This window comes from Carcharodon carcharias, chromosome 1 (assembly GCF_017639515.1).
Source record: "Carcharodon carcharias isolate sCarCar2 chromosome 1, sCarCar2.pri, whole genome shotgun sequence".
NCBI classification, from domain to species: domain Eukaryota; kingdom Metazoa; phylum Chordata; class Chondrichthyes; order Lamniformes; family Lamnidae; genus Carcharodon; species Carcharodon carcharias.
In genome coordinates, this window is record NC_054467.1 from 240,151,519 (window position 1) to 240,166,186 (window position 14,668).

Below are 14,668 nucleotides of genomic sequence, written 5' to 3' on the forward strand. Positions count from 1 at the left end.
AATAACACACCTGACTCCCCAAAGCCTGTCCACCATTTATAAGGCATGAGTCAGGAGTCTGATGGAATACTCTCCACTTGCGTGGACGAGTGCAGCTCCAACAACACAAGAAGCTTGACACCATCCTCAACAAAGCAGTTTGCTTGATCGATATCCCATTGACCACCTTAAACATTCATTTCCTCCACCACCTAATAGCTCCTTTGTCTTACAGAAACAGTGACAGCAGTGACAGTGACAGCAATGTGTACAATGCACAAGATTGCTGCAGCAATCCAACAAAACTTCTTTTGACAACACCTTCCAAAATTGCAACCTCTACTTCCCAGAATGACAGGGGCAGCAGATGTATGGAACACCTTCACCTGCAAAATGCACTCCAAGTCACATGCCATCCTGACTGGAACTACATTGCCTTTCTTTTATGAATTTGGTCAAAATCCTGGAACTTCCTTCCCAACAGTATTGTAGCTGCACATACACTAGAGGTTCTGCAGTGGTTAAAGAAGGCAGATCACTATCACCTTCTCAAAGACAATTAAGGGTAGGAAGCAAATGCTGGCCTTGCCAGCAAAGTGCTCACCCCATGAAAGAATTTTAAAAAAGTGAGTTACTCAGCACATAATTCCTGATCTGCTCTTGTAGCCACAGTATTTGTGACCTAATTCAGTTAAGTTTGCGGCCTGTGGTAACCCATCAGTGGTAACCTAATGATGGTAGATTCAGTGATGGTAATGCTGTTAATCCAATGGGAGATGGTTAACTTCTTTCTTGTTGACTGCGGTCATTGTCTGGCATTTGTGTGATGCGAATGTTGCTTTGCCACTTAGCCCAAGCCTGAATGTTGTCCAGGTCTTGCTGCATGTGGGCATGGACTGCTTCGGTACCTGTGGCGTCTCGAATGGTGCTGAACATTGTTGAATCATCAGTGAACATTGCCTCTGTTGCAAAGAAGGCCATTGACGAAGCAGCTGAAGATATTTGGGCCAGGGACACTGTGAGCTTGATGTCAAATTGGTCAAACAAAAATGAAGTGACTTAGCGAGGGAAAGAATTATTAGGTTAAGCGAGAGAATAGAAAACATAAGTTGCATTTTATAAAAATCTCTAACAATTAAAGCTGAAGGAATGAGATTCCACATTTGTCACAGTTGATTTTTCAGTGTAGTATAAAGTCTGAAAAGGAAACTTATGTTGAAATGGACAAGCTCTAACATTCTGCAGCAATTTTGTTTTCTATCTAATATGCAAGTTCAGGAACTTAATGTGGTTGAATATATATTGATGTTGAGTCATAGAGTGAGATATTTTGTCGTGAAGCTAATGGTCAATGTCCCCTTCAATTTTGTTTTGATGTTTGTGATTATTTATTTAAGTTCATATAAAAAAGTACCATTTTTTGCACTGCTTGCCCATGTGCTCTCTTTAAAGGGGAGGACTAGATCATTGGAATAGAGTAAGATTTCAAGTCTTTTATATAAAAACGTAGTTGTCTTTGAGGAACATCACTGCCTGTCTACCCCCTCCAGTCGAAAACTCACTGTTTTGTCCTTGAGCCAATCTATTATTCAATGATCTCATTGAATGGCGGAGCAGACTCAATGGGCCGAATGGCCTACTTCTGTGTCTTATGCTCTTACCCAAGCTGTTACTGACTCTCCTATTCCATGAGCTGCACTTTTGTTAACTAGCCCATTATCTGTAGTAGAGCCAAAGAACCATAGAAAAGTTTATAGCACAGAAGGAGGCCATTCGGCCCATCTTGTCCATGCCAGCCTGAGGACACGCAGGTGCCCTTTCTAATCCCACCTTCCTGCACCTGGCCCATAGCCTGCAGCTTACGGCACTTAAGGTACAGATCCAGGTACTATTTAATAGAGTTTAAAGTTTCTGCCTCTACCACCAACTTGGGCAGTGAATTCCAGACACCCACTACCCTCTGCGTAAAAAAAAAAAAAGTTCTTCCTCATGTCCCCCCTACACCTTCTGCCACTTATCTTGAATCTATGTCCCCTGGTCCTAGAATTCTCCATCACGGGAAACAATTTTATCCTGTCCGCTCTATCTAGTCCCCTCATAATTTTGTACACCTCAATCAAGTCACCTCTCAGCCTTCTTTGTTCTAAGGAAAATAACCCCAACCTATCCAATCTCTCCTCATAGCTACACTTTTCTAACCCTGGCAACGTTCTTGTAAACCTCCTCTGCACTCTCTCCAGAGCTATTACGTTCTTCCTGTAATGTGGTGACCAGAACTGTACGCAATACTCCAGTTGTGGCCTCACCAGTGTTTTATACAATTCCAACATTATATCCTTACTTTTATATTCTATACCTCTGCCAATGAAGGAGAGCATTCCATATGCCTTCTTTACAACCCTGTCTACTTGAACTGCTGCCTTCAGGGACCTGTGTACTTTTTACGCCAAAATCTCTCACTTTATCTACCCCTCTTAGTATATTCCCATTTATTGTGTAATCCCTGTAACTTTGACCTCCCTAAATATATGACCCCTCACTTCTCTATGTTAAAATCCATCTGCCACTTTACCACCCACTCCACCAACCCATCTATATCGTTTTGGAGATTATGGCTATCCTCTACACTATCCACTACTCGGCCAATCTTTGTGTCACCTGCAAAAATTTCCCAATCGTGCCCCCACGTTCACGTCCAAATCGTTAAAATATAACACAAACAGCAAGGGTTCCAACACCGAGCCCTGTGGAACACCACTTGAGACAACTTTCCATTCGCAAAGGCATCTATCGACCATTACCCTTTGTTTCCTGTTACAAAGCCGACCATTTATCCAGTTTGCCACATTACCCTGAATCCCATGGGCTTTTACTTTCCTGACCTATCTGCCATGTGGGATCTTGTCAAATGCCTTGCTAAAATCCATGTACACAACATCCACTACACTTCCTTCATCAACACTTCTTGTCACTTCCTGAAGGAATTCAATCAAATTTGTGAGGCAAGACTTTCCTTTAACAAATCCTGACTAGTCCATGTCTTTCCACATGACAGTTAATCCTATCTCTCAGGATTGATTTTACTAATTTGCTCACCAACTATGTAAGACTAACTGGCCTATAATTGTTTGGCATTTCCTTTGATCCTTTTTAAACATTGGAACTACATTTGCATTTCTCTAGTCCTCCAGTACCTCCCCTGTATCTAGTGAAGATTGGAAAATCATCCTCAGAGCATCTGCTATCTCCTCCCTGACTTCCTTCAGCAGCCTCAGAAACAATCCATCTGGCCCTGGTGACTTATCAACTTTCAAGGATTTCAACCCTTTGATTACTTTCTCTCTCTTTATGACCATCCCGTCCAATATCTCGCAATGTTTCTCCTGGACTACTATATCTACATCCTCCCTTTCCTTTGTAAACACGGAGACCAAAACATTCATTCAGAACCCTTCCCACAGCCTTCGCATCTACGTGCAAGTTTCCATCTCATCTCTGATGGGTCCCACTTTTTTCTTAACTAACCTTTTAGCATTAATGTATTGGTAAAACATCTTTCGGTTATCTTATCTTTGGGTTATCACTAGCTAATCTTTTTTCATGCCCTCTCTTTGATTTCCTTATTTCCTTTTTTACTTCATCCCTGCACTTCTGACATCCGTCTAGGCTATCTGCAGTGCTTAGTTCTTTGTGTCTACTTTGCCCAATGCTTTCTTAAAATCTATATGGATAATATCCATTGCATTCCCTTCATCAACCGTCTGTTACGTCATTAAAAGATTCAATTAAATTGGTCATACATGAACTGTCTTTTACAAATCCTTGCTGTCTTTGCTTAATTAATTCATCAACAGGCACTTTTATTTCCCTGATCATTGTTTCTAAAACCTTAACTACTACAAATGTTAAACTGAGTAGCCTATAGTCTCTAGGAATGTCCCTTTCTCGAATAAGGGAGTCACATTTGTCTCTTCTCAATCCTCTGGCACCTCTCCCCACTCCTAAATCTTTCCTATAGCTAACAGAAGATTATGGCAAGCCTTTTTGCTGTCTCCGCACCTAATCCCCTTAGCAACCTCTGATGCAAGACATCCAGATCAGGCAACTTATTTACTATTCAGCATAGCTAGCTTTTCCAATACCTGCTGCCCATGAGTTTTTAACCTTTGCGACCTCTGCTTCCACTGAGAATTTCTCAGGATCCTCTTCCTTAGCAAACACAAAACATCTAAGCTTATGTTGTTGTCTTTGTCCCTAATAGGCCTCCTTTTATGAGTGTGCGGGGACAGAGGGATATGGAGGTTTATATGAGACATAAGACATAGGAGCAGAAATTAGGCCATTTGGCCCATCGAGTCTGCTCCACCATTCAGTCATGTCTGATAAGTTTCTCAACCCCATTCTCCCGCCTTCTCCCCGTAACCTCGGGTCCTTGTCTCTCCTACGAATGGAAACATTTTCCCCACGTTCACACTATCCAGGTCTTTCAGTATTCTGCAAGTTTCAATCAGATCCCCCCTCATCCTTCCAAACTCCATCGAGTTTGGACCCAGAGTCCTTAAGCTTTCCTCATATGTTAAGTCTTTCATTCCTGGGATCATTCTTGTGAACCTCCTCTGGACCCTCTCCAGGGCCAGCACATCCTTCCTGAGATACGGGGCCCAGAATTGCTCACAATATTCTAAATGTGGTCTGACCAGAGCCTTATAAAGCCTCAGCAACACATCCCTGCTTTTATATTCTAGTCTTCTCGAAATAAATGTCAACATTGCATTTGCCTTCCTAACTACCAACTCAACCTGCAAGTTAACCTTAAGAGAATTCTGGACTACGACTCCCAACTCCCTTTGCACTCCAGATTTATGAATTCTCTCCCCATTTAGAAAATAGTCTATGCCTCTATTCTTCCTAACAAAGTGCATGACCTCACACTTGCCCACGTTGTATTCCATCTGCCACTTCTTTGCCCATTCTCACAACCTGTCCAAATCCTTCTGCAGCCTCCCTGCCTCCTCAATACTACCTGTCCATCCACCTATCCTTGTATCATCTGCAAACTTAGCCGGGATGCCCTCAGTTCCTTCATCTAGATCATTAATGCATAAAGTGAAAAGTTGTGGTCCTAACACTGACCCCTGCGGAACTCTACTAGTCACTGGCCGCCATCCTGAGAAGGACCCCCTTATCCCCACTCTCTGCCTCTTGTCAGACCGCCAATCTTCTATCCATGCTAGTACCTTGCATCTAACACCATGGGCTCTTATCTTACTGAGCAGCCTCCTGTACAGCACCTTGTCAAAGGCCTTCTAGAAGTCCAAGTAGATAATATCCATTGGCTCTCCTTTGTCTAACCTACTCGTTTCCTCCTCAAAGAATTCTAACAGATTTGTCAGGCATGACCTCCCCTTGATGAAACCATGCTGACTCTGCCCTATTTTACCATGCACTTTCAAGTATTCTGAAATCTCATCCTTAATAATGGACTCTAAAATCTTACCAACGACCGAGGTCAGGCTAATCGGCCTGTAATTTCCCGTCTTTTGCCTCACTCCCTTCTTAAACAGGGGGGTTACATTAGCGATTTTCCATTCCTCTGGGACCCTCCCTGACTCCAGTGATTCCTGAAAGATCACCACTAACGCCTCCATTATTTCTTCAGCTATCTCCTTCAGAACTCTGAGGTGTAGTCCATCTGGTCCAGGTGATTTATCCACCTTCAGACCTTTCAGTTTTCCTAGCACCTTCTCCTTGGTAATGGCCATCAAACTCACCTCTGCACCCCGACTCTTTGAGTCACTCGTGTCTTCCATTGTGAAGACTGATGCAAAGTACTATTCAGTTCCTCCGCTATTTCTTTGTTCCCCACTACTACTTCCCCAGCATCATTTTCCAGCGGCAAAATGTCCACTTTTGCCTCTCTCTTACCCTTTATATATCTATAAAATCTCTTGCAATCTTCTTTTATATTACTGGCTAGTTTACCCTCATAATAACCTTCTTATTTCTTTTTTAGTTGTCCTCTGTTGGTCTTTGTAGGCTTTCCAATCCCCTGGTTTCCCACTGCTCTTCGCCGTATTGTCTGCTTTCTCTTTAGCTTTTATGCTGTCCCTGACTTCCCTTGTCAGCTGTGGTTGCCTTGACCTCCCTTTAGTATGCTTCTTCTTCCTTGGGATGAATTTTTGCTGTGTCTCCCAAATTGCTCCCAGAAACTCCTGCCATTGCTGTTCCGCTCTCTTTCCTGCTAGGCTCATCTCCCAGTCAATTTTGGCCAACTCCTCCCTCATGCCTCTGTAGTTTCCTTTATACAACTGTAATACCATTACGACTGATTCTAGCTTTTTCCTCTCAAATTGCAGGGTAAATTCTATCATACTATGGTTACCTCCTCCTAAGAGTTCCTTCACCTTAAGATTCCTTATCAAATCTGCCTCATTACACATCACTAAATCTAGAATTGCCTGTTCCCTGGTGGGCTCCACCACAAGCTGCTCTAAAAAGCCATCTCATAGACATTCCAAAATTCTTTTTCTTGGGATCCACTAACAACCTGATTTTTCCAGTCTACCTGCATGTTGAAATCCCCCCGATCATTGTAACCTTGCCTTTCTTACACTCCTTTTCTATCTCCTGGTGTATCTTGTGCCCCACATCCTGACTACTGTTCGGAGGCCTGTACATAACTCCCATTATGGTTTTTTTTACCTTTGCGGTTCCTCAACTGTACCCACACCGATTCTACATCATCTAATCCTACATCATTTCTTGCTATCGATTTAATTTCATTTCTTACCAACAAAGCAACCCCACCCTCTCTGCCAACCTGCCTATCTTTTTGATAGGATGTGTATCCTTGGATATTTAGCTCCCAGTCCTGATCCCCTTGCAGCCATGTCTCCGTGTTGCCCACCACATGCCAATTTCAATCTGCGCCACAAGCTCATTTACCTTATTTTGTATACTGCGTGCCTTCAGATACAACACCTTCAGTCCTGTATTTCCCGTTCCCTTTCTCATTGTCGTCCCTTTATCTGATGTGCTTGAAGTTAGATTCCTAACTTTTTCCAAACACTCTGTCCTATTTTGTGTTCTAGAGACTTTAATAGCCTCTCTTGGGCTCTCCTTTCTTTTCAGTTTTTTCATAATTTTCCATGAAGTTGAATCCACCCCCTCCTCCCCCGCCACACGCTAACCTGCTGCTTTGTTTCCCATTAGTCATACTTCTTGGAGTTTTACCGCCCCCCCCCCCCCCACTTTTTAGTTTAAAGTCCTGTTGACCACCCTATTTACCCTTTTCGCTAGAACATTGGTCCCAGATCGGTTCAGGTGGAGACCATCTCAATGGTACAGATTCCTCCTGTTCCAATACTGATGCCAGTGCCCCACAAAAGGGAACCCTTCTTTCCCGCACCACTCCTTTAGCCACGTGTTTACTTCCCTTATTCTCGCGTCCCTATGCCAATTTGCACGTGGCTCGGGTGGTAATCTGGAGATTATTACACTTGAGGACCTGTTCTTTAATTTTAGTTCCTAGTTCCTGATAATCCCCAAACAGGTCCTCTTTCCTAGTCTTACCTATGTTATTTGTCCCGACATGGACCACAACAACTGAATCCTCCCCCTCCCTCTCCAATATCCTTTCAAGCCGGTCAGAGATGTCCCTCACCCTGGCACCGGGCAGGCAACATACCATGCGGGACTCTCGATCCTGCTTACAAAGGAAGCTATCAATTCCCCTAATTATATAATCCCCTAATTATATAATCCCCTAGAACTACCACTTGTCTTTTTGCTCCCCCCTCTTGAATGGCCTCCTGTTCCACGGTGCCGTGGTCAGCTGGCTGATCCTCCCTACAGCCCTCTTCCTCATCTACACAGGGAGCAAGTACCTCGTACCTGTTGGACAAGGTCAAGAGCTGAGGCTCCTCTGTTCCTGAACACAGGATCCCTCTATCTGCCTCACTTGCAGTCACACCCTACTGACCCTGACCACTGACCGGACTTGAGGTAATTAATCTACTGGGTGTGACCGCCTCCTGATACAAAGTGTCCAGGTAACTCTTCCCCCTTCCGAATGTGCCGCAGCGTCCGGAGCTCGGACTCCAACTCATCAATTCTGAGCCGCAGTTCTTCCAGCATCCACCACGTGCTGCAGATGTGGTCACTGCGGCTCACAATGGGATCTGCCAGCTCCCACATCACACAGCTACAGCACATCTCCTGCCCAGCTATCTCTACTTAGATAATTAATTTATTAATTAGCTTTGCAGTGTGTTTTTTTTTCAAATTCGGTGCAGATTTCCTATCAATCAATCAGGTCACAGCTTTTCTGTGACGTCACTTTTTTGGTTTTGGCTTCAGTTACTCTGTTCCCCGAGGTCATTGTTCCGGAGCTCCTCCCTCCCAGTCTGCTCCCTAGAGACAAGGCCACGAATCCCCACGGTAAGCTAGATTTATACTCACCGCTCCAGTGCTCCTTCCTCCGAGTCTGCTCCCTGGCGACATGGCCGCGAATCCCCGAGGTAAGCTAGATTTATACTCACCTCTCTGGTGCTTCTCCCTCTGAGTCTGCTCCCTGGATTTACTCACCAATCAGCTGCTTTTTCTTTAAAATCCCTCGGACGTCTGGTGCATTCCTGAAGGCGCTGCCTCTTCCTTTTTTTTTTAGGTTTGAGGAGGAGGGAGGGATGGTGTGGGGGAATGAGACTGGCTGGATTGCTCCATGGAGGGCTAGCATACACCAGATGAGCTGAATGGCTTCCTGTGCCATACATGACTGTGTCTGACTTGTACATGGCCTGCACATAGCTTCCTTAGAGCTTAGAGGGAACATTGTTAGTAAAGCAGCACAGCTCAGACAGCAATTTATAATTCCTGTATTAAACCACGCACCTGCCCTTGCCCGAAGCTCCTGTATGGCTTGTGTAACAATAACTATGAATGCTGTTAGCCTCACGGTTATTTTACTATAAATTCTGGCCCATTAAATCTTTATATATTTGAAGATTTTTAACCAAACACTTTTTTTAAGTTTGGTGTTTGTGATGTGTTGGAGAGATGTGCAGAATACAAATAAGGCCTTTGGATTCTTGAACCAAGATTTGTGAGCAGTTCTGAAATGAATTCAATTTTAACTCTGTTCTATCTTCCCTTTGTAGGAGAATCTATGAGAATTGCATCTGCGGAGTTTGCAGAAGACCCTTGTTCTTCTGTAAAGCGCGGAACTATGGTTCGGGCAGCCCGTGCTCTGCTTTCTGGAGTAACCCGCCTGTTGATCTTGGCTGACATGGCAGATGTCATGAGGCTTTTAACTCATTTAAAAATTGTAAGATATTACAATTGATTCAGAAAATATTTAATCACATTTTAATATAATTTTTGAATATGCTAAGAACATTTTAACAATTGAAAAACTGACAATTCAAATGTTACCCATACCCTTAAGTTAAATAACCAAGAAAGAAAGAAAATAGTTTTTACAGTAGCAATTCATCAAGGCTTCGATGAAATATGTTTCAGCATTTGTTTATAAAATATTGAATGTTGGACTTGATCCTTCACCCAGATTTTGCATTAAAAAGTAAGAAATGCACTACATACTGACTGAATTTACAGGTAGAGGAATCTCTGGATGCTGTGAAGAATGCCACCAATGAGCAGGACCTGGCCAGTCGCTTCAAGGAGTTTGGGAAGGAGATGGTAAAGCTCAATTATGTGGCTGCTAGAAGACAGCAGGTATGATAAAAAGCTTTGTGTTCATCTTGCAAGGTACACAATTTTGCTGAGAAGAACCAAATTGAAGTAGTGAAAAATACAAAGGTTTTCTAACCAGTTTGTGTTAGCTGGTTGAAACAAATCACCAAATTCAGTGTTGTTTAAAGTCATATGAAAAATAAACGTAGCAAATTCAAATTTGTTACTACCATAGATCAGTGTTTGTTCTTCCTCACTTCCTTTCACTCGCTTACAAAGTTAAAAGTGTTTACACCACAGAAGCTAACCATTTGGTCAAACATGCCCTTGTCTTTGATTGTACCCCACACATCTCCTTCCACCATTCTTCATCTAACCCACCGACATATCGTTCTATTTTTTCCTCCCTCGTTCTTACCTGGCTTCACCTTAAATGCATTTATTCTGTTTGTCTCAACAACTCTGTTGTAGCAAGTTTCATATTCTCACCACTGTTTGGCTGAAGAAGCTGCTGATGAATTCCTTTTTGGATTAAGTAACGACTATTTTATATTTATGGCACCTAGTTATGGTCTCCTCCACAAATAGAAAAATCTCCTCTATCTATACATCTGTCAAAAACTTTCATAATGTCAGAAACTTCTATCAAGTCACCTCCCTCAACATTCTCTTTTCTAAAGGAGTCCCAAACTAGTAAGTAATTTATGCAGCTTCTCTAGTTCCTTTATGTCCTTTTTATCTTTTTTGTTATGGGATGTGAGAATCACCATTGTTGCACATCCCTAATTGCCCTTGAAAAGGCGATAGTGAGTTGCCGCCTTGGAGGGAAAAAAAAACTCCACTGGTTGGAGTCATACCTAGCACAAAGGAAGATGGTTGTGGTTGTTGGAGGTCAGTCATCTCAACTCCAGGACATCACTGCAGGTGTTCCTCAGGGTAGCATCCTCAGCCCAACTATCTTCAGCTGCTGCTTCAATGACCTTCCTTCCATCATAAGGTAAGAAGTGAGGATGTTCACTGCATGATTTTTGCCATTTGTGGTGACTCAGATACTGAAGCAATCCATGCCCAAATGCAGCAAGCCTGGACAATAGCCAGGCTTGGGCTGACATCAAGCCATTGTTTCCAGGACAGTCACTGACCTCATCTCCTCTGGGGATCTCCCTCCCACAGCTTCCAACCTGATAGTCGCCCAACCTCGGATGGCCCGCTTCTATCTCCTACCCAAAATCCACAAACAGAACTGCCCCGGTAGACCGATTGTCTCAGCTTGCTCCTACCCCACAGAACTCATTTCTTGTAATCTTGACTCCCTTCTCTCTCCCCTTGTCCAGTCCCTTCCCACCTACATCCGTGATTCCTCTGACACCTTACGTCACATCAACAATTTCCAGTTCCCTGGCCCCAACCGCTTCCTCTTCACCATGGACGTCCAATCCCTCTACACCTCCATCCCCCACCAGGATGGTGTGAGGGCCCTTAGCTTCTTCCTCGAACAGAGGCCCGAACAATCCCCATCCACCACTACTCTCCTCCGTCTGGCTGAACTTGTTCTCACGCTGAAAAATTTCTCCTTCAACTCCTCTCACTTCCTCCAAATAAAAGGTGTGGCTATGGGTACCCGCATGGGCCCCAGCTATGCCTGTCTCTTTATGGGGTATGTGGAACATTCCTTGTTCCAGTCCTACTCCGGCCCCCTTCCACAACTCTTTCTCCGGTACATCGATGATTACTTCGGTGCCGCTTCATGCTCTCGTCGGGACTTGGAAAAATTTATTAATTTTGCTTCCAATCTCCACCCCTCCATCATTTTCATGTGGTCCATCTCTGACACTTCCCTTCCCTTCCTTGACCTCTCTGTCTCAATCTCTGGTGATAGACTGTCCACCAATATCCATTACAAACCCACCGACTCCCACAGCTATCTCGACTACAGCTCCTCACACCCCACTTCCTGTAAGAACTCCATCCCATTCTCTCAGTTCCTTCGCCTCCGTCGCATCTGTTCCAATGATGCTACCTTCAAAAACAGTTCCTCTGACATGTCCTCCTTCTTCCTTAAGCGAGGTTTTCCACCCACGGTCGTTGACAGGGCCCTCAACCGTGTCCGGCCCATCTCCCGCGCATCCGCCCTCACGCCTTCTCCTCCCTCCCAGAAACATGATAGGGTCCCACTTGTCCTCACTTATCACCCCACCAGCCTCCGCATTCAAAGGATCATCCTCGGCCATTTCCGCCAACCCCGGCATGATGCCACCACCAAACACATCTTCCCTTCACCCCCCCTATCGGCATTCCGTAGGGATCGCTCCCTCCGGGACACCCTGGTCCACTACTCCATCACCCCCTACTCCTCAGCCCCCTCCTATGGCACCACCCCATGGCCATGCAAAAGATGCAATACCTGCCCCTTCACTTCCTCTCTCCTCACCGTCCAAGGACCCCAACACTCCTTTCAAGTGAAGCAGCATTTCACTTGCATTTCCCCCAACTTAGTCTACTGCATTCGTTGCTCCCAATGTGGTCTCCTCTACATTGGAGAGACCAAACGTAAACTGGGTGACCGCTTTGCAGAACACCTGCGGTCTGTCCGCAAGAATGACCCAAACCTCCCTGTCGCTTGCCATTTTAACACTCCACCCTTCTCTCTTGCCCACATATCTGTCCTTGGCTTGCTGCATTGTTCCAGTGAAGCCCAACGCAAACTGGAGGAACAACACCTCATCTTCCGACTAGGCACTTTACAGCCATCCGGAATGAATATTGAATTCAACAACTTTAGGTCGTGAGCTCCCTCCCCCATCCCCACCCCCTTTCTGTTTCCCCCTTCCTTTTCTTTTTTTTTTCCACTAAATTATATAGATTTTCCTTTTCCCACCTATTTCCATTATAAAAAGAGAAAAAGAAAAAAAAAAAATTATTTATTTATTTATTTATTTTTTACATTTTTTATGCTCTCCCCACCCCCACTAGAGCTATACCTTGAGTGCCCTACCATCCATTCTTAATTAGCACATTCGTTTAGTTAATATCACCAACTTTAACTTTAACACCTATGTGTTCTTTTGTATTATTGTTGTTGACATATTTTTATGATCTGCTTCTATCACTGCTTGTTTGTCCCTACAACCACACCCCGACTCCACCTCTCTCTCTCTCTCCGCCCCCCACACACACACACCTTAAACCAGCTTATATTTCAACTCTTTGTTGGACTCGAACTCAAGTTCTGTCGAAGGGTCATGAGGACTCGAAACGTCAACTCTTTTCTTCTCCGCCGATGCTGCCAGCCCTGCTGAGTTTTTCCAGGTAATTCTGTTTTTGTTTTTGTTTTGGATTTCCCGCATCCGCAGTTTTTCTGTTTTTATATTTGGGCTGACAAGTGGCAAGTAACATTTGTGCCAGCAATGACCATCTCCAACAAGAGAGAATCTAACCATCGCTCCTTGACATTCATTGGCATCACCATTGCTGAATTTCCCCACTTTAAACTTTCTGGGGGGTTACCATTGACCAGAACCTGAACTGAACTAGTCACATAAATATTGGCTACAACAGCAAGTTAGAGGCTAGGAATCCTGCGATGAGTAACTCACCTCCTGACTCCCCATTCCTGTCCACCATCTACAAGGCACAAGTCAGGAGTGTTATTGAATACCATCCACTTGCCTGGATGAGTACAGCTCCAATTTAACTAAGCTTGGCACCACATGAGACAAAGCACCCCATCTGCCACCTTAAACATTTATTCCCTCCACCACCAACACACAGTGGCAGCAGTGTCTACCATCTACAAGGTGCACTGCAGGAACTCTACCAAGGCTCCTTGGAAATCACCTTCCAAACCCATGAGGACAAACCCCTAGGAGGCCAAGGGAAGCAGGTGCACGGGAACACCATCTGGAAATTTCCCTCCAAGTCGCACACCATCCTGACTTGGAACTATATCGCTATTCGTTTACTGTTGCTGGGTCAAAATTCTGGAACTTCCTCCCTGTTTAACACTCTGTTGGTGTTCCTCAAACATATGGGCTACTGCAGCAGCTCAAGAAGGCAGCTCACCACCACCACTTCGAGGGCAATTGGAGATGGACAATAAATGCTGTTCCTGTGGGAACCTCCTCAATTATTGAAAACTCTGCTTTAAGTTGACTTTGTACGTTTATGGGTAGGAAGTGTGCAGTAAATCTATTCTAATGTATGCAATGCATTGATTAACCTGTTTGCATGTACGCTTTTAAATTTGCGTTTATAACCCTCTCAAAAGTTTCTTTTCAATTGTTGGATCACTGAGACTGGAGAATTCTGATTTCATTGAAACTAAAGACTATAAATGCTTCTGCTGATCAGTCCTGCATAAAGGTATTTATCAGTGGGCAATGTAAACTTAATTTGTGTAAACCCAGCAATGAGAAGTAAGGCAATGATAGTCAAAAGATGTGTTGTGTTAGCCTTTTTTTACTATATTGCTTCATTTTGTGCTATATGTTAAAAATGTTTATAAGGATACAGATTTTCTGGGGAAATCCAAAAAATTGCAGTTTCAACAGAAATGTTCCATAGTGGCTCAGTTTAGAAAATCGTCTAAAATGTAATCCTAGCCCCTTCTATCGTTATTACTGCCATATTTCCTGTGAATGGGTGGACTTTTCCACAGCTGTCCTTTCGTAATTGATGTTCACAAATTCGATTTCTGCTACATACAGTGCCCAAAATCCAGCAGTCTGAAACTGGAAATTTTCTTAGTAGAGCACCTTACTCTCTGAACCATTGTATGCTGGGTTTGCCTGCTTGAAAAATGTTTGCCCAGACTTGAACAGGAACAGCCTTGCTAAAAGGCTGATAACTGAGATGCGATCACACACGAGGTTATCTTGAGGGTTTCTTCAACCATGACCATCCACAAAACAATAAATCAGTTTGAGTAACAGGACATTTATGAAATGTTGTGCTGGTTGGGCACCATACAGATTTGGCTTCCAAAATCCTGCGTGGTCTC

General features: G+C 43.9%; 1 protein-coding gene across 8 annotated transcripts in view; it reads left to right on the forward strand.

Moving 5' to 3' along the window:
- ctnna2 (catenin (cadherin-associated protein), alpha 2) overlaps nt 1-14,668 on the forward strand; it is a 1,471,852-nt gene that overhangs the window by 65,967 nt on the left and 1,391,217 nt on the right. For 7 of the 8 annotated variants that reach the window (XM_041198108.1, XM_041198115.1, XM_041198125.1 and 4 more), the window contains exons 3-4: nt 9,135-9,301; nt 9,592-9,711. In XM_041198108.1, coding sequence (XP_041054042.1) covers nt 9,135-9,301; nt 9,592-9,711 — 287 coding nt within the window. The remainder of the gene's footprint in view (nt 1-9,134; nt 9,302-9,591; nt 9,712-14,668) is intronic. The other variant, XM_041198152.1, reaches the window with a different exon arrangement.